This window comes from Idiotropiscis lumnitzeri, chromosome 1, assembly GCF_059441095.1.
Source record: "Idiotropiscis lumnitzeri isolate Australia: NSW breed Sydney's pygmy pipehorse chromosome 1, RoL_Ilum_1.0, whole genome shotgun sequence".
Classification (NCBI taxonomy): domain Eukaryota; kingdom Metazoa; phylum Chordata; class Actinopteri; order Syngnathiformes; family Syngnathidae; genus Idiotropiscis; species Idiotropiscis lumnitzeri.
The window spans coordinates 30,486,572-30,507,974 of NC_142391.1; the positions used below are offsets into that span (position 1 = coordinate 30,486,572).

The window sequence follows — 21,403 nt, forward strand, 5'->3', positions numbered from 1 at the left end:
AATGTTATTTCACGATAAGAACACATTTGTAATGAGAAGTAAGTTTGCTAACTTGCTAATTGTATGTGAGTGAGTACGCTATGCATTCATGTGTGTAGGTTGTACCACCAGCTGGGACAATTCCACCATCGCTTTTCTCAATTAATGGTTCGCCCTTGGCACCACTGAGACGAGAGATGTGATCTGTCTGCTCCGGCAGTTTGTGTGCTTTTCATGCAGACAATATGTTCCTTCGACACAACAGGTGTCCAGAAACTTCAACAAACTCAAACTATATATATATATATATATAAATATATATATATTATTTCCCAGGTGCATGTTAAATTAAAAAAGGTGACTTAGTACTGTGCAACAAAGTAAAATTCATTTTGCCCCTCCTTCTTCTGTATGGTCACGCAGTAATTACGAAATGAATACATTTAAAATGTAATGTGAGCCTATTTGCAGTGAGTTAGTTTTTATTTTCTTTTATAAAGAACGTTTTTTTTCCCAATGTTAGTTAATTTGTTCGTTTCATTCGCTATAATAAAATTGGCCCCAACACAATCCATTGTTTTCACAACCTCTCGACCGTAAGGCTGTGTGCTTACCACGATACCTCATGCTGCCCTTTACAGATTCAACGGTTCCCAAAAAATATCCCAACGTTACATTACTGCGCTATTGCTGCAGTCGGTCTCCAGATCCAACACAATGACATTGTAAAAAACACGTTAACACAGTCTTGTTTTAATGACATGTTTCAACACTGAAATCACATCCTGTCATACATTTTAATTACCAACTCTCCTACACTCGCTCATTGTTTAACATTTTACCAGTATTTGTTGCCTGCCAAAACAATGACCTATCTGGCCCTCATTTATCCCTTAGCGGTCAAGCCCTCCTCAATCTGTCCTCTCCTATTCATCCATAGCACTGTGATAAGGATGCAGCCCTTGTCGGGCGATTCTTGCATTCTGCCCTTGTGTCCGGCAGATCTATGATTCACCAGATGTAGGTTACATGTTAAAAATAATAATAATAATAATAAACGGGGGCACTCTGTACACTTGATACAGAATTTAGTGTATATCTCTTACATCCCTGTTGATCAATTTCAGTAGTTCAACTCTTTTAGAAATCCCTTAATAATGGCTTCCTTTGTGGTTTTCCCGTTATAAACAACTGTAGAATGTGGCAAGTACTGAAGCTTAAAACATTCTTTAAAAGATCTTTTTTTTTTTCTGGCGTGCCTTACGTTAGAAGCAACATCTTTTAGGAGTAAAATCATGCAAACACGTTTTTATGGTTTTAAATGAGGCAGATCGAGGCGATGTTTTGATCAAAAGGATGGCCGAGTGGTCTAAGGCGCCGCGTTCCGGACCCAGTCTCCCCAGGAGCCCTGGGTTCGAATCTCGTGGCTGCCAGGATGGCCGAGTGGTCTAAGGCGCCGCGTTCAGGACCCAGTCTCCCCAGGAGGCCTGGGTTTGAATCTCGAATTTCCCCATTGTGGGACTAATAAAGGCATTATTATTAATGAAATTTGAGCAATATGTCTTAGGTCATACTGAATGTGCACACCAAATGTTTGCAAAAACCAGTTTGATCTCAATCATGCGAATGACTTTCTCTTTTTTGAATGTGACCACGTTGCTATTGTATAGTTGACTGATAGTTTCTTGCAACTAAATGGCCGACAATCAGTTTTCTGGCATAGATTACAGCCACTGCAATGACCTTGAATTGGATAACTGTATGGGTGGATGGATGCATGAAGCTGCACAATGATCTACATTGTGGTTCTGCCTCCAGATCACAAACAAAACCGTATAATATGCAGAAATACAGTATGACAGTATGAAATACAAAAAAGAAAACATGATTTCACCAGTTTTATGTAGTATTTATATTTTACACAAGGGCCGAACGATTATTCTGACAGATATTGCAAAATCATAATACAGCATTCTGTTCATAGCTGCTGGGTCTCCGCCCCAACGCGGTTCTAGCCAGTCTTCTGTCAAAACTCGACTGTAAACCTAAGCACTTATTATGGGTCTTTCCTGATTCTGTATTTCACTTTTAGCATGCTTAGGGACTCCTCGTTGTCCTCCTCGGTTAAAACGCTACTTGTTAGTGGAGTAGTTCATTTGTCACCACGGAGGAGATAATCCGCATCATGCAGCTCATTGCTGTGCACGGACTTGCATGTCGTACAAATAAAGTCCGTAGTGCTGCGGCGCAAGATATCTTGGCGCATAGCATTCAAGCAGCGGCGAAATTAATTCTTTACAGGACTACAGACGATCGACTACACTGGTTAGTGTGACCTGCTTCGTGAGCATGGAACAGAAGAGCCTTTGTAAGAACCGCAGTTTTGACAATCACAAAATCGCATTGTCGGAGATTGAGATTGAGGTCCCAAAATGATCAATCTTTCAGCCCTATTTTACACTATAAAGGCCCAGATAATGAAAAGAAATGGCTTGTTCTATCAAAGCAAAACAATACACAAAATTTCAATCAAATAGCCTCAATGTTGAAATTTCTCACATCTTACCTGTGATGATAATGAGGACAATCGCTATAGATAATGGATTGATGCACTTCCGAAAGGGAGCTGTTGACAAAGTATCCATCTTTATGTATCCATAGTAAGGTACTATGTCAATGTGTGAATCTTCCTTTTTATCTTATAATGCCTGTATTGGAACGCGACATGACCCACATGCAATGTGTCCACTAGCCAATGCTACGGACTGAGTTCAACACTCATGAAACGATCTGTCACACAGTGACCACTCTCAAAGCTCCAGGAAAGGAATTCCATCTGATTCCACTTAATTTTATAAAAACAATATGAGGAACACACTATTAATTTCTTATTACCTCGCAGTTGTTTTGTGTGGGAATAGAGAGCAAGGAACTGACAATGTGTAAAACAAGCGATTAGTGATTGTAATAGATATTGTTGGAGCTCGGGGATTAGCAGTCACCAAGAATGAAAATGTGTTCATTTTTATGCGGGGAAACGAAACATGGCAACAGATCTGTGATGTCGAAAAGAAAAAAAGAGTTCCTTTTTGGACAATTCAAACCTTTTAACATCTTTTTTACTATCTAATGGGGACATTGCACACATTAATAACTATCGCTATAAATTTGCCACATATAGCCAAGAGGCTGTTTTTCATCTGCGTCAGAACAGATGGTCGAGAATCATCTGCCTTTGAAGAAAAAAACGCAACGGTTCAACAGGAAATAGTTTCTTTAAAGCTGTGCAATTGAAACCATGACTGGGTCTTATTGGAAAATAGTGTGAAGAAATACACAGCAATAAAAAAAATGCAAATGCTTGCTTACATATACTTAAATATCCTTTACACAATAGCATATGTTCACACAGCAAAACTTTCACACTCAATTTTGCAATAACTGTATCACATCATTGTATTCATGGTCATCCATGTACTTCACCAGGTTTAAGTTTTCTGTTTCTAACAATATTTAAGATGTCGAAAATTGTATATCTTTCTGCAATGTTCGTTTTGTCCCTTATGTATTCAAAAACATTCAAAAAGACTCACAACAGATTGAGCTGATTTTATGGTTAGACAATGCCATTTATTTTTATGCCGTTTAATGTACATAAACACGTCCAGTACCATTTTGCAACATGCCTGGTCTGTTACTGGTACATAGTGGTGTTCTATAAGAATCAATGTATTTTGAGTTTCAAACTGGCTTGAACTTGATATTTCCTTTTATTTATCAATTGCCTTTGTCCCTTATCGTGTACACGGTCATGGGACAGTAGGAAACAATCCCAGCAAAAGGTGAATTACATGTTGGAGCAATTGCTAATTAATCGCAGGACACATAAAGATGAACAGTCACTTACATTCATACCATCACTGAGTGGGAAGTGAGCCCAGGCACCCGGCACAAAGAACCGGTGAGTGAATCATTGGTGACGCTCATATTATTTGGTCATTAAAGCAGATCAAATAATTACAAATATTGATTTTATAAATGCCACCATTGTCACAGTGGTTCGCATGTCTACCCCACAATGAAAGGTTCCCAGGTTGGACAGTTGGCTCAGTGACTATGTAGAGTTTGCCGTGGCATAGTCCTGCGTTCTGACTTCACTTTTCTGTTACCATTATTGACTGAAAAGCAACATGATTTAATTTTTTTTTTTTTTTGGTTCAAGGTGTGTTATGTACAATCAGTTCATTCATATACTTTATGATCATATCATGAGTAAATATGGACCAATGCTTGTGGTCCATATTAGTCGTTACATGAAACGTCATCACTTTTCCTGATTTGGACCACATGCTTGTCTTTGTCCAACTCACTGCATCTCCCCTACTCTCCCCACACCTGTGGCCCCAAGGCCTGCACTGGTGCACATATCCATTGGAAGGCTGTCATTGTTGCTTGTGTTCCTGCCTCTCCCATGTCAGGAGGTCCCATGTCTTGCCTGAGGCAAGAAAGCATGAGAGAGGCAGGCGGATGCGCGGAAGGCGGAGGCCGCCAAGAGGCTGCCACAGGTGAGAATGGGATCGTGCAATGTACTTCCTGAGTGGCTGACAGTAAGCAAATCAGGACACGCTTGTGCTCATTTATCTTCAAAAAAAAAATAGATTCACCGTCTCCTTTCTTCCCAGCAATTTCTTGTGATGTGACTTTGAGTGACACAAAGGCAAATGTGTTTTCTTTTACCGCTGCTCGGATGTGACGCATGCCACAGATGATGCGAGGTTTTCTTTGCGCAACGTGTATTTAGGGTGCTGAGGTTTTTTTCCTCCAGGCTGATAGCCTTCCAAAAAGCGATTTGGTCCAGCAATGACTACATGGAGATGTTCACTATGTGCGTCATCTGGAAGGGAAATTGTTCTGGTCTTCATTTTGAGGATTCATACAGCTTTACCAATTTTGAATTGTTGTGATTCTCTAGTACTCTGAAACGATAATATTTTAACCTTTACCAGCAACTTTACCAACAATATCGCATTACATTTACATCTCAATAAAGACAACATAAATACTTAATTGCAATAAATTCACACAGCAATCTGTAGTATCTATCTTGACCGTATTGCAAATAAATGACAAAAATAAAACTTCGACTAAAAAATGATCCCCACTTAGTTTGAATTGGTCTCAATTTAAGTGCAGCAAAAATGGGGACACAGACGTGTCAATAATCTTGTCAAATTTGACCCTCTTCTGATCAAATTTCACAAAAATCAGATTAGCAAAGATTGCTACAATATTATCTTTTGGCGTGAGCTGTGCTAAAAGGGATTATTCCTCGCTGATATGCTTAAGAAAATATCCTGCAAATTTGTATATGTTATATCTGTTCCAGTTTGCTGCTGTAAATCTATATGTTTGTGTCAACACTGCGTTAGCCACTTAGGAAAAGTTAGTGTTCGGGTTTAACGGAAGAAGATGGACTAAAATAACCATAATTGGTTGTGTTTTTAGAAGGTGTCTCACACATCATTTGCTACAAGAAAAAGTTAGCCCAACTTCTTCTTTTTCTTGTTTTTGATTGTCGGTGGGAGATTGGCTTTATGTGTGATGTGCCGTGTTGGTTGTCTCGAGTAGACCACATACTATTAGAGCAGTAAGAACACTTGTTTTTATAGTCATTATGTGCGATGTCTCTTACAGTTTAAAACTAAGACTATAATGCATAAAGGAGTAAATTATGATGCTCCTAAAAATTGTACTTTCTACTCTGCACACTCATCCCACTTTCTCGCCATGGAATTTTTTTTTCAAAGTTAACCTCTGCATGTAGGAATTCTGTTCCATTCAGAACTGTTTCATGATAGTGATAGTTAGACACTGTAACTGGGTTATTGCTATTCCCATTATTTTTTGTGGGAGAAAAAATCTGAAGAACTCTGTGGTTAATCAGCATCCTTGAATGGACTGTCTTGTCCTCGGGAGTTAATTTATGGTGGTTGTAAGCCATGTCTTTTGTTTACATTTGACTGAAAAGCTTTGAGGTTTGACCTTGAAAGCTCCGAGTGGGACTTTTCCAACTTCCCAACAATTTCAAATGCAGCGTCATCTCTCAATATAATAAGAACGTCTGAACTCTAAGTTCTCGAACAACAGACTAATTTAAAGTGTGTCTTGAGGGAATGTGAATAATGCATGTGATTGTCACAAACCCCCGCAGACATCTGTTTGATATGAGTGAGAGGCTGCTCGCAATCTGATAGATGTCTTCTTCTGTTCTTTGTCTTAATGATGGAACACAAAAGCGGAGGCCAGATCCGCTTGGCCTCTCTGTCAGCAAATGCCATCAGTGATTATGATGGTGTTGTTAGGTCTGTTTGACTGGGTCTCACGGATGAATTGGACTCGTCTGACCTGCGCTCCTAGGGGGTGCTCTATAAAGGTAATTGCTCCAATATCCTGGACTGCAGTGATACATGGCGCTGACAAGATGGTATTAGTCAAACATTGGTTCTGCAAGTGCCTTTGGAGTTCTGCTGGCCTATCGGCTCACAGGTGTTGGAATGTGCAGTACTGACACCGACATCACACATTTTGTAACACGAATGTTGTCGATTTGCCTCCCTCATCGGATATCCAGAGTCAGATAGCCAAAATATCTCAACCATGCCAAATCCCAACTTGTTGCTCCAGAGTCCACATAGAAATCTAATCAAGCTTTCGAGCCCCGAGGCAAAATCTGCTCAAAATCTCAACAGATGTTCCAAGACAAATGAACGCCGGTGAAAACCTGTTTCGTTGAAGTAAAAATTGCTTTAATGACAGCTTTGTACTCTTTCTAACGTCAACAGACCCCTTACTGTTCTTGCTTAGGTGGAGTTCTTAAAGCAACAACATATAGTATTCAAACCTTTTTTAACATCTCTGGCATTGCCATGGTGATCCAAAGTCACTTTCTTTCGTGACCTTGGAGACTATCTGTCTGTCTTTCTCTCTCTCTCTCTATCTCGGTAAGGCAATTGAGAATAAATCCACATTTGCAATGCCAACCAGGCTGCAGACCTAAAAGTGAAAAAAAAAATGCAAAATAAAAGCAAATGAAAATCCATAAATTCTAGTAATGATAAAAATAAACACGTACGCTAGCTTGTTGAGCCGTAGCTAGAGACACTGCAAACATGTACAACACAAGCTCCCCTCTGCTGCGGTAGTCATTTTCGTTTTCCCACCAAAATTGGTCTCCATACCGTGGCCAACTCCCTCATAGTAAGCAGAAAATGGAGGAGACGCTCGTTCTCCGTTGTTTAAGAACCAAAACAGCGCAGTATCTGATGAATTGTACTGTAAAACCACAAACACAAATCCTGGAAACTAAACTCGAATTTTACTTGTGAAAGACTTTTCTCACCTCTCCAAAATTACTCTACCTACTCACTTGCACTGCAGGCTTCTCTCAAAGGGAACAACAGGGAAGCTTGAGGACACATCACCTCATAGCGCTCCAAGATCTAGAGTTCCAAACTCGTCAAACTAAAATCTCAGGAAGGGTTGTTAATTTAAGAATGAATATCATTTTAAATGTTTGGGAAATTCCAAGAGTTCCTATCCATTTGGTAGAACCAAAAAATATCTTTCCGACGAAGTTTGAAATCTCTTTAAAGTCCTCGGAGTCTAGATGCCTTTGCAAATCCTTCAGGTAAGTCAAGACAAGGGTGTTCTCGTTGCACGTACTATCAGTCACATTATTTCAAGGCTTTTGTCAGGATTATATCTGATATTGTGTTATTACTTACGCTGATTCATGAGTTGAGGGAGGTTCTGCCGTAGTCATTCCTCAATGTACTGCAGTTATCTGAAAATCATTGTGATTGATCTCACGTTTTCTGTGCATCACATCATTGGACGGGGGAGAATTAATGACATCTTATTGCGGGTGTGAAGGGCGTCACTCATGAAATGTAAAGTCATAACTCCCAACTCAATACTTCCAACGGAGAAAGACAAATTAAGAGCACGAAAAGATAGCGATCGCTCGCAATTGAAGAATAGTTGGACCGATCAGTCACTGTGAGGTAAGATGAGAAAAAGGAATTATTTTAGACAATCGCATGTCTGGGATGTATGCAAATTCAGTGAAAGCTCGTAGGCAACTGAACAGTCTGTTGAAGGAAATTGTGGAAACGGAAATATTTTGACTTACAAGTTTAATTTGTTACATGACCAAACTTCGTATATCTAATCTATTGAAATGAAATTAAAATAAATGAAATGAAATTAAAAGCTGTTAATCTGTTCCAGTCCCCCCCTCCCACAAAAAAAAACAACTGAAAAATAGAAATGTCTTGTGGAATATCAAACGAAAAAGCAAAACACATCCCATCAACGAATCCTTTTATGCTTGTTAAGCTGAGTGACGAGATATGATGAAGTTTTGCGTAACGTCATGCATGAATGCAGTACAGCTCTAAATTTTAGGACCCACTTTTTTACTGAAAGGCTGATTTGTACCACTTTGGAGGTTTCACATTATGCCAACTACACTTGGTGGTTTTATTTGATTTTTGAAAATGTTCACTTTTTGAGAGTGGATGGCATTACAAATACCGCGAGGGAAATCTCTTTGTCGCCGGCCTCTCAGTGGTCGTCTCCATAGCAATCACAATTGTCGTTGTTTGACATTCTCGCTGGCACAAAATGCTGTCAATGTCATCTCTTTCCTGTTGAGAGTGACAAATGGGACTGCTGGAAAACTTTTTAATAATGATGATGACAATTAGCAGGCTAAGCATACGCTAATGCTATTGTAGCCTCATAAATGATGCAGAGCTGAGCTTCTCAATGGTGGCCGCTCCCATAGAGCAATGACACACAGAGAAGCTAAGAAAATAGAGTTTGAACAGAGAATCAAGTGGTATTAATAAGAGATGGATGTTCTCTAGCTTGAACAGACTCATGCTGCTATTTCTGTGCCACTTTGCTTTGAGCAATTTGGCTATTAGCTTTGTCCCCGGACTGTGGATCTATAATTTCTTTCTACAGCAGAGCCGTAAAAAGACAGTGAAGCATCAATTTCGTAGCAGGGTTTCAAATTGAGACTTGAGCATGCAGAACTGAATATACATTCATTGCTATAATGAAAGAGTAGTGCACCAAAGAGGTCTTGATAGTTGCCCACCCCTCGTGCTTTTCCAGCTTTTTGCTCATGATTGCGTGTAACGTAAGTATCACTCACAGTTGAGGATGGCCTCTACAAATTGAAGCCCTCATCGCAGAAGTCATGATAGGGAAGGTACAAAGCGCTCTGGATCAGCAGTGTCTTGCCTTAATTCACTTTTATTACATTCATTCATAATGCGCTCATAATGTTGAGATAGGTACCAGCCAGAGGATTTTCACAGTGTCACCTTTGTTTATCACATAGTGTGATTTGTCATTCGCGCCTCTTCGGTTGCTGGGAATGAGACCGTGCTGGACTTTGCTGGCTTGGACTGAGGATAAAAGTGGGTAATTTCTTCATCCTTCATTCCAACTTTCCTCCGTGCAGTTAATACACTCAGAGGGAAACATGGAAACATTCCGGTGTTCACTGTTCCATGTTGTCCAGCATTTATTGAAGCACACACATAAGTTAACAAAACAATTGTCCGCAAAACTAGTGATCACAGCTCAGTCAGCAAACATTAACATAGCACTTGGCAACATATTTTTGGCATTAATGGAATAAAACTGTGTGCATGGGTTTGTGTTTGTGAAAGGAATTTTGATAAGAAGCAGCAATAATGAGAAGGAGGATGAACTTGCAAAGTATACACTTGGATATGGTTCCTCACAAATATGTATTGTATGTATGGATAAATTGTTGCATTTGTCAAAGACATTTAAATTGCACTGGGAGCAAGAAACATGATTTTCCAGTTTTTACAGTAAATCGTTCATTTATACCCTAATAGCGCCATTGATATCATTTAAAATATTGTCTTTCTTTGATAGTGGCACCACCCAACTGAAGTAGCTTTGATATTCTTCAGCTACTTTTTTCCTCTCATTTTGCTTTGCTTGCTACATTTTCCAAGTAGCTTGCTTGGTACTAGGCTCATGTACGACTTGTTGTACAGCTCGCATGCACACTCACAGACAGACACGCACACACACTAGCATTGGGCCAAAACCCTCTATCCTCCTATTTCACATTTTTTCACGAAACTATGCTATTGCTCAGTGTAGTCATATGGGTGTTATTTATTTATTTATCTATTTATTTTTATTTTAGAAATTATTGACCAATCTAAACTGTTAATTTTTTCTTGACCTCTAAGTAGAAGTAATAATAATGGTTGAGGAAACATGAAGTTTTGGGGGTGGCCTGATAAAAGATGATTTGGGAGGTACAAGGATTCTATGGGGCCTTTTATTTAACAATTATAGAAAAAACTTTGACGTACATTAAACACGCATTTTTAACAAAAATGTGGACAAAATGTGGAAAGAATCTCTCCCCTGTTCCCTGCGACTGGCTGGCGACCAATTCAGGGTGTAGTCTGCCTTTCGCCCAAAGTCAGCTGAGATAAACTCCAGCACCCCCCCCCCCCCCACCCCCCTTGAATCGGGGACTAAAAAAAAAAAAATCTGTGACTATGCAAATCCGCAAGTGCTGAACTGCTGTATGTAGGGGTCCACTATATTTGGTAGCTTTTGGGCTGTGGGGATTTGCTTCAAATTGCAAAGCAAAAAGTTTGCTGTTTTTTTGTGTGATTGAGACAGTTGACACCCACATGAGCACACACAGGCACACGCGTACTGACATAATCATTTGGCAGTATGAAGGAATCATCACAACATTGTGGATCAAATTTGGGAAGCAAAACACTTTAGTTACAGGCCAAATAAACACTTAGACAATTGGGTCACTTTGTGGTGTATGAGAGTGTGTGCATGCGTGAATGTGTGTGTGCGTGTTATGTGGACGTGTGCTCCTTACTCAATACACAGTGGAACCAATGAGAGAGAAAAACAAACAGCGTTACTGTAAGCTTTCTGACAAACTGGGTGTGGGTCATAGAAAACAGCTGCTTTAACATCAGCATTGAGTGATACTATCCAGCTAAAGAATAAAAAATTTTCTGATTAATTCTTTAGCAGCCGATGGAATGTCCAAATCCATAAAACAACATTCTACTGGGAGCAATCATTCGTCAAGGGAATTGTGCTTTTCTGTTCCGGCTTTTTGATACAAGATGAGCAACATTAAGCCGTATGACTGGAATTACGGTGCATGGATGGGTTTGAATGTACGGTACAAGAATTGAACATTAACACTTGCAATGACCTCTCACTGAATGATGACTCCTTTGTGCAGGGGCTCAATCTTATTTGGATTAAAATCATTTGTCAATGTGTGTCTTCAGTCTAGAGGCCATGGACTAGGTAAGGCAAGGCAGATTTATTTGTACGGTGCTATTCATTCAAAGGGTAAATCACGGAACAAAGAGGCAAAAAAAAAAGACGTGATAAAAAAATTTTAATAATTCAAACATAGTCAATAAAACATAATGAAGTCTTACCTTATCAGGATCACTCCTCCAGAATTTAGCGGCGTATTTTGCAAAAAAAAAATTCACCATCTTTAGTCCTGACTCTGAGCACAAGCAGAAAACGTGTCACTAAGTTTCTCAGTGTGTGGTATGATTCATCTGTGGCCAACGTGTCAGAAATGTACTTTGGTGCCCATCGATGGAGAGAGTTTCACTTTCTCAACAGCGCAAACTCCCTCTTCTATCTGCGCTAGTCTAGCAGAAAACCAAGAGAAAGAAAATTCCACCCATACGTGCATTTAGATTGCGCTTTGCGCTAGACTTGCGCTAGGCACAAAATTAGGGCCGAATGCCTTCAGATTTGTCTGAGTTTAGATGTTGAAAGCTGTTGTCAGCCACACACTGATCTGTTCAGGCAGTGACAGAGAATTTAAAGGTGCTTTTTCACCTGCTGTCAGGGAGACGTAAAGCTGAGTGTTGTCTGTGTTGTGGTAGAACACTTTATTAGTACGTATTCACTGCCTGAGGGGTAGCATGTAAAGACTGAACAAAAGAGGTCTCAGGATGGATCCCAGGGGGACCTCACAAGTCACTACTGTATGTTCTGACCAACATTTTCATTTCTCTCCTCAAGTTAGTGCTTGGACCATTTTAGGCTATATGATTTCAGATCTTTTTTTTAAAGGCAACATTAATATGATTAAAGTTGAGTTGACTATTTGATCATTAAAATGTTTCAGTACATTAGAGGACAGAATACTTTGCAATGATTTATATTCATTGAGAATGGTCCACACACACCTTATTTACAGAGAGCATATACTTTAGAACACAAATGCATCAACGTGGGCTGAGTGAAAGCGTTCTCGTTGTTGTTGTTATAGAAATAAAATAAATAAAAAATCCTCTTGCATGTTGTACTTGCCGCTGGGCCAGCCAGTTAACATTTGCACAAGCAGGCCAAATGGGGAAACCTGTCCTCGGTCTGGACCGACCACAGCAAACGGGTTTTGCATTGTGGGAATTTGCAGTGTTTGCAAATAATCACAGACGTCTTTGTGTGTGGTGGAGTTATTATTCCTCTCTTCATCCTCTTTAATAGTGTGGGCTGAAATGTGTTTTTAAATAGGCGGCTGTAGTCTGTTTTTTTCTTTGTTGTTGCTTTAATTAATTTTCCTCTCTTACCACAGCTGCACATTAAGAAACAGAAGACATTGTGTCAATTAAGACACAGACTAATTTTACATCACTGCCCTCATCTGTTGCTGCATGCGGCTTTGCTGCCCAAAAACTTGAATAGCCACGAGTAGACATCTCTCTCACAACATACTGTAATTGTCAGTAGTAAAGTCAACTAGTGGACCAGTGTGTACAACCACTATCATAAAGAAACTTGAAATTTCACCCTTCAAAAGTCTTGAGTTGTTTCTTTTGACATTGTCCGTTATTCGTTGGCTTAGTTCAGGGGTGTCGAACTTTTTTTGTGGACGGGCCACTTCGTAGTTATGGTTTCCCTCAGAGGGCCGTTCTAACTGTGAACCCATATAAATCTATGACCACTTTACGTTATTACATACACACAATATTGATAGAAAGCCACTTTTGACATCTAAAGCCAGTAAGTGATTGTTCAACAACATTTCAAAAATATTTTAAAAGGGGAGGATTGGTAATAAATAAATGGCAATATATGTTGTGAAAATGTGCTAGAAACAGGAAGTTCACGCACATGATATAACCTTCGCGGGCCACATAAAATGAGGTCGCGGGCCAGATCTGGCCCCCGGGCCTTGAGTTTGACACCTGTGGCTTAGTTGCACAGAGGCAGGGGTCAGCGAACTGAAAGCCACTGACCTTATCCCTATGCTGCTGATTGCAACGTGAGTCATAATCTTACTCCTTGCCCACCACCTTCTGGTTTTGTGTTCAAATCCATGTTGAGCTGGTACTATATCAGCAGACGCTCACATGAATCATTTACATAACACTCATGCGGGTTTGGATGATGGATTCATCTTTAAGTCTTCTCTTGTCCTGCCCTTCTGATGGCTTCTGGAACTCCCAAGTGGAGTCTGACAAAATCAAATGTACACACAAACGTCTTTCGAGCTCAAACACATGCCAGCCATCTCGATTTTAGGAAAGTAACGACCTCGGCTGGCAGTGCTGAAGATTTTATTCCTCATTGAATAGGAAGACCTTGTCCATACACACGGCTGTCTGACGCACCGATGCTGTACTAATGGCAACATCGCTCCCCATCTGGTGTCCATCATTTGGATTCAGGGCAGGGCCCGTCCCAGCAGATCCATCCGATTAGTCCCGCTCATCGATTTGTGCCAGCTCGCCACGACTTAGTCAACCCAAGGTGTCTCCACTATGACATGCTGTCTTCTTGTGATTTAGTTTGCCGATGCTCTAAGTGCATTGAGTGTGACAATATAATATTTAATCTAATGTGCATCCTGAACAGAGAGGAGCGGTATAAAAGGGAAACGCGAGGCAGCAGTGCAGGGAAGAGAGCTCATGTTCCCGATGAGCTCTGACATAATGAGAAATGTTTGTATCAACTTTAGGAATATACAGGATATGCATCCTTAAGTTTGACATGCTTTGGGGCCAACTGGTTTGATCTTGACAAATGAATGTGTATTTTTTGATGTGGGACATGATAATAAGGAGGTTGTCAAATAATGTCCATATCCTCACTGCGTGCAAGAAGAACAATTATTATTTTCCAATAAAGTGGGCATGAAAATGTCTCATCTGTGACCTAAAGACACAGAATCCTATTTCCCAATTTTTCCGCATGCTACCAGCCTTATCTGTGCTTACAGTCTGAAGCGTATAAAAGTATGAATAGGCTTACAAGACACAATACATGCACCATAATTCTATTGCGTGAGCACATTCGACAGCTTCACATTTATTATGTGCGCTGTATACGGATGAATACTAAAGCTTTTGTATTTCATTCAATCAATACATTGACAGTATCCCACTGCTAATACTCTTATTTCTGCCTGTAATGTGCACACACTGGACACTTTATTGGCTTTACTCGCAAAATTACATGCGCTGTACTTTACTTTTTCTTCTTTCTTTTCTTTTTAATATTACACTGCCTGAGCTAATGTTGTTTTGGGTAAATATACCAGCAAGTGTCCTAGAGGATACAAGAGGCAGAGAAGGAATGCCACCTGAAGATGAAAACAACCTTCATTGTGGCAACCAAATCTTTTTCACTCCAAGTGGAAAGGGCCTTGCCAACTGACACTTAATAAAGTATAAAGAGTGGCAACTTGTTGACATACCCCAGAGAAAGCGCAGCATAAATATGCAATGTATTTCTCTTGAATCTGCTTTTGAGTCTTGTATGTGGAAACAGATGGACATATTGCTCCCAAATGGTGAGTGACCATTCAACAACCCCTCTCTTTGTGTGCAATCATCTGTATTTGTTCCATTTCTACACTCTCATATCCCGTTTCTCCTTTGATTTGTCATCCGTCTGTAATTCACCCCCTCCCTCCTTTTTATGTCCTTAATCATCTGCTGGCCTGCCCGAGCTGCCATGTTGACACCAGACAAACCGAGCCACATTCTCACATCTTTTTAATGAGCCTGTGTTGTTGTACAGGCTTCAATTGTCCTGTTGGCAAAAGAATAGCGGCCTTTAAACAAAAGGCGCTAACCGGCCCTCATTCTGGGCCTCCTAAGTCTCTAAATGTGTGAGACTGACTGAGATGACGGAAGAACTTCCGGGCTCAAGGCCAGAAATTTGTCATTTTGCCCCGAATTACTCCTATGGATCAAAATAAAACTCTTGAGGAAGCCACTTATCTTGTATCAAAAATACATTAGCAGAATAATGGCCAAATCCAAGTGGGCAATAAAACACAGAGGTTAATTTGAGATTGAAAGCAGAGCTGCAGTGTTAGCGCAGATTAGCGTTAGCTAATCGTGTTATAAGTGTTAGCTTCTGATATCCGTCACATGCTCGCCTGTTGTACAGATTTGCTGCACAAATTGAAATATGAAAATAAACACCTTGATGGTGAAGTGCTCTACGAGTGAAAACATTATGCAATCTTCATGGGCTTCGCTCCTGTTTGATTATGTCGCTTTTATGTAACAAATATCAAGAGGACTACAACTCCTAAATGACTGGTGGACCTTCTCTTCGTCCAGCTACTAGTCGTGCTGTTAATATTGAAATGAATACATTTTAAATCAACCATGAAGACTTGTGTATTAAATTAATTGCCAAAGTACAAACAAAGGACATTTTGCTCTAAGTTTCTCTTAGTTTTAGTTAGTTTTGTAATGGTAAAATGAAATTTCAGTTGGTATTAGTTATTTTCAAATCATTTTCGATTTTATTTTTAGTTCATTAACAAAAATGTTTTTTCAATTTTATTTTTAGTTATTTTGTTAGTATTCGTTAACTAAGATGACCTTGTTTCCCACCGGATACGTCCATTTTCACAGCAGCATTTGAAATTCTTTCACAACTGTAATTGCTTCCTAAAGGCACAAGTTGTTATCCCGGAAGTGTGATGAACTTGGAGTGACGCTGTGATGACGATGGGTTCCCTTTATTTTTTGAGCAGCGTATCTGCTTATTAGTGTGGTTAGATTTTGCAGTGGTTCATAACTGCACCAAATCGTACTGAGAGCTGATTCTAATAGTTCACTCCTCTCAATGAAGGTAGCAATAAACAATGTTAAATTGTTATTGAAAATATTTTTGGAAGAAATACACATTTTTGATTCAGCTCTTGTATTTGAGCTTATTGGGTGTGTCTTGCAAGTATTCAAGAGGGAAAAAGTGCTTTGCTTTATCACCAATAGTCCATGTTAATATTCCCCACTGTCGTTGCTGAAGTAATCAGTGCAACCCACTATGACCGTGACAGCAGGTTAAGGAGGGGTGGGGAGGAGAAAAGTTCCGTCTGTGCCAGAGAAAATGAAAGCAGCATGGGGTGTATGTGCTGCCCTCTAGTCAGTCAAATATGCTTGTTATCAATGTGTGCGTGTAGGCGCGTGCGCGTGTGTGTGTGTGTGTGTGAGAGAGAGAGTGAGCACAGCAGGAGAGGAATGTAGTCATAGCTGTAAAGTGGGTGTGAAAACAGCCATGTTCACTGACCTCCAGGACGACCTCTCCACCCCTCCTCCCCTTGCTCGTTGATGGTGTCCTGTGTGTGTGTGCGCGCTGCCAAAATGCATGAAGAAAAAGCGTGTATAAACGTAGTGAGTGGATTGAAGTCCGTGCACAGTGGGGGTGGGTGTGTGTGTGTACGTGTGGGTTATTGTTGAAAGCAGCAAGAGAATGCCCCCAGAGTTTACACAGGCCTGAGAGAAGAGGTCAAGGGGATTATCTTAAAATATTAGCCCACCTCTGACCCCATCCATTCTCCCTGTCCAGCTTTGAAGGCAGTCGACACCTGTTGTGCAAACACACTCAATACGTGTACCTTCTTTCTTCACTTTACAAGGATAAAATATCCATAAAGAGGTTCTGATTCCCAAAATCTCCACACAAAACAACTTCTTACATTTTTTTTAATGTGGGAGACCACACATGACGACGGAGAAAAAAAAATCACCATCAGTGTTCTTATTGCTCTTATAGTGTGTGGTGTACTCGAGACGGTCAATACAACGCACCCCCAAATCAGTACATCCATCAACATTTGCAACCCCCGCCACCTGATCTGTCTAAATACCTAGACTGGCATGGTGCTACAAGTGTATACAGACTGATGGAAAGTACAAAGATGAAAGCATAATAGCAGTAGCTGAAGAAGAAGAAATATTATAGCTGAAGCAACCAGATCCTCTTTGGGGGACTATTTTTTGGGCTGTGGGGACTACCGTATTGTCGAGTTTTCATATGGGTTAGTTTTAGAGATCCAAACGAAGACCTATTTTCATCTAGGATTCATGATTGGTACATTTTAGTTTATTTTTCATTTGCAAGTATTGAAAAAAAAAGTTTAGGTGGACATATGCAGATAGACCTTGCAGGGAATCCAGAGCTATAAAACGATACGCTAGCATGAGCAGAAAAACAGTACATTCCTCCATTTTGGGAAAAATACATTTTTCATGTAGACCTCCTGCTCATTAAGTAAATCCACAAATCCACACAGTATAAATTCATGTGACTGGTATTCCTTGTTTAGGATTGAGGGCTGCAGCTCGTTTCCTAAAGTTTCATACATTTTGCAAAGGGAGCGCTGGTCTTGATTTAAGTCGATGACAGATGCAGACTCAAACTTGGATTTGGTCCCGGCTGACTCAGCGATCCCAGCTGGTTGCCACTGCGGGGCGTCTCAGTCCTGGAGCGGTGCCTGATCCCCCTAACCCTCCCTAACCACGCACACAAACACACACGTTCATGTTGCAGAATCACAATGACATTATTTACAGTATGGCTATCGATTGTTATTTTAATAAGTGGCGATAAAGAACATTCAATGCTTTAGTTGATACATTTAAAACAATTTAGACTAATTACATGTGGCCTATTAATAACATCCAAGGTTGTCGCTTCTGAAGTTTTTGTGTGAATTTAAATTGGGGGAGTGTGGCAGGCAAAATCCAAGATGAGAAATGGATGGAGTACTCTCGCAGGCCACAACATTAGGTACACCACTAATGAGATCCAATATAAAGAGCTGTATCAAAAATTCTGCGGTTAGAATGATACTGAGGCCCAGTTTTGATTAATGTGATAAGGGCTGTGTTATATTTATTATGTTGTTGTAATTTGCAGTGGTCTAGAAATGTAGTACATTCCTTTTCCACACATGTAACTCAATAAACTAAGGAAAATATTACAATGACCCCCACACTACATTTAGCTAATCTAATAATATCCATTTTGTGAGCAGTGTTGAAAATATCTGACTTTGCAAAGAGAACAATGCTCACTTTTGATTGATGGAACATTGTTACTTTAACAGAAGAGAAACACAAAAAATCCCATAATTCAAATTTATTCAGCAGCCAATGCAAATCATGTTTATTTTCAAAGCTTACAGTAGGTTACAGTAAACCAACCACACAAGAACAATTTAAAAAGTTCAGCGCAGCTACCAACCGTGACTATTCTTTGAATGCATTATCTATCGAAAGTGTACTCCCCTCCCCCCTTTTTCAATCAATGTAATTTATTTTAGGGGTTGAATAATTTTGAGTGTGTTGGGATTGTCTAGCAAATAATTCCTTTGGAATAAGGTCAGAAAATACCATCCATCCTTTTATATATATATATATATATATATATATATATATCTATATATATACGCACACACACCCCCACGCACACACCCACACACACACACAGACACACGGTTTATCCTGATAGGGCTGCATGCCTTTGGAATATGGAACAAAACTTAAGAGTACTTGAAGAAACCCATGCAAGCACAGGGAGAACATGCAAGCTCCACACAGAAGTGACAGAGCCGAGCTTGGAAACTGAAGCCTCAACACAAAAAGACGGGTGCGAACCACTAGACGCACTGTTTTCCAAACTTTTCTTCGCTAAGGCATATATTTTACATTTATGTACCTTCTTCCATCTAGTAGAAGAATGTTCAATTGTTCTACGTGTCTCTATACATCACCGTAATAGATTGATGAGGAACGATACATTGTATGCAATTTTCAGCTTGTTCCAACCTGCATGATTTGTTTCGCACATTTTTTATGCCATTTGTCCTTGCTGTGTAATCGAACCATTTTTCAACCGGGCATGCATGGGCAGCGGTTAGGTGTAAGGGCACTCGCTGAGAATTGAACGCACTGTGTCTGCCCAAAAGGCAGCAGCATGGATCCACTGTTCTTTTCGTGCTATAGGATACGTTGCTTTCAATACGGTATGACTTTTACGAGAGCTCCACAGAACACGGCGTTAATTTAGCGCTAATATATTAATATAATTTTGTGGTCAAATACATGCTCGCAACCAGCTACAAGAGTTAGTGTGCCTATGATTGGTGAGCTACATACATTAAATTTGCTGCTATTGTTGCTATTAGAAAATTGACATCAGCTTGTTTTCACTGTGATGTTACTTCACAATGAGAGGAGCAGAGAAGTCACTACTCATTTTCTGAGAAATAAGTATGTTTAGTGTTGTGCTACATTTTTTACTTTTAATTATTTGATTTTATTTAGAAACATTTAGTTTCTGCCTAACTAATAAAACACATTTAATTGCAATACTGTCATGTATATTTGCCCAATCATACTGTCAGAATGGTTTATGAATGATGAATAAGAATCACTACACTCAATCAGTGTTTACCAATCGTTGTTGAGTCAAGACACTCATTTCACTCCCAAAAAAGAAATAGAAATAAATAATAAATAAATCTTACAGAAAAAACAGCAAACAAAAATACTGAAATAATGATCTTATTTCGGTGTAGTTGCAAATCTTAGTCGGTCATATTTTTCACAAAGGTCATATATATATATCAGAGAGCCGTGTCTTATTCTAAATGACAACAGGTGGATACCAGGTTTGTTGAAACTTCTGCCATCTAATGGAAGATATATATTTTTATATATGTGTATATATATATATATATATATATATATATATATACACACACACAACTGAATGAAATCCAATTCTAAAGCTGTTTTTTTAAATAATTTTGATTCATTTAATTTCTTAACTTTTTCAAAATCCTATTTGTGTTTTAATTGCCTAATAATTACTATTCATATTTTTCATATCTCTCTATTCAACCTCAATAATAACACGAATTAAAAAAAAGTACTGTATCTCTCTCTGTGTAATTGAATTACTGTAGTTGGGTTTGAGAAAGCGGTGTGTGTGTGTGTGGGGGGGGGGCAGAGAAGCGTGGGGCGTGATGTGAAGTTCGGGTGGGGGTAGGAGGGGCTAAGGACCGCGAGCCAATAGCAGGGCAGTAAAGCAAAACCTCGCGCTCAGTCGGCGTCTCGAGCTGCTGGACGTTGCGCGCTCTCTCCCGACGCTCCCCTGCACACAAACACCGAATCCACACACTCACACGCCCGGATACCGACAGGAAGAAGAGCCACGCAAGTCACGCGCGTGGGACTCGCCGCATTTGGTTTGGTTTTCGCAAGATGGCCCATATATGAGGAGATCGCGGCGGGATGCGCACCTAAACAAGTGTCTCTTCTTGACACGAGCTCCTCAAGCCGGACACCAAGACAGACCAGAGGAGGTATCGCGATTCTTTTTGTCTCTCGCTCACTTGTCACTTGGATTGATTGATCTGGTCTTCAAGCATCCTCTCCCCTCCCTTACCTTACGCGAAGTGACAAAAGTTGTGTGGACTACATGGATTTCTGACGTGGCCGTCCCTCTCCTGCGATCTTTTTTTTTTTGGGGTGTGTGTGTGACTGACTCGTCCCCAAGCACCCAAGGGTGCGCTCCTCGTCATTCACCTCGTTGACGCACCCCTGAAGATCCAACGAAGGGGAAGGAGGAGGGGTGGGGGACATATATCCCCAGCTCCGAGGGACACGCGCCACATTGGACCGGTCCGAACCCAGCGGCCGTGAATGAGACCTCCTCTCACCTGTCGCCACACCAACGACGAGGAATACGTGGCCAACTTTTGCCGTAGTGATGCTGCAAGTGGAAATGATCCTCGCTGTCTGCCTGGTGCTGTGGATGTGTGTTTTTAGCCAGGAGCCCAGTTCCAAAGTGGTGGCGGACCGCTACGCCGTCTTCTGGAACCGGACCAACACCAAGTAAGTCACCTCGCCGTCTTCCCCGGGCGGGCCCCGCTTCGGTTCGCCGAGCGGTCGGGTAAGCAGGGCGGCTTCGGCTGCGGATCTCTCTGCAGTGTCGCCGCCACAGGTTGTGAGGTGGGCAATCGGAACATCTA

General features: G+C 40.4%; 1 protein-coding gene across 2 annotated transcripts in view; it reads left to right on the forward strand.

Moving 5' to 3' along the window:
* The first annotated feature begins 20,486 nt into the window (after positions 1–20,486).
* The window catches only part of efna5b (ephrin-A5b), a 97,476-nt gene continuing 96,559 nt past the window's right edge, over positions 20,487–21,403 (forward strand). For both annotated transcript variants that reach the window (XM_088305480.1, XM_088305485.1), the window contains exon 1: positions 20,487–21,266. In XM_088305480.1, coding sequence (XP_088161606.1) covers positions 21,142–21,266 — 125 coding nt within the window. In that variant the 5' untranslated portion in view covers positions 20,487–21,141. The remainder of the gene's footprint in view (positions 21,267–21,403) is intronic.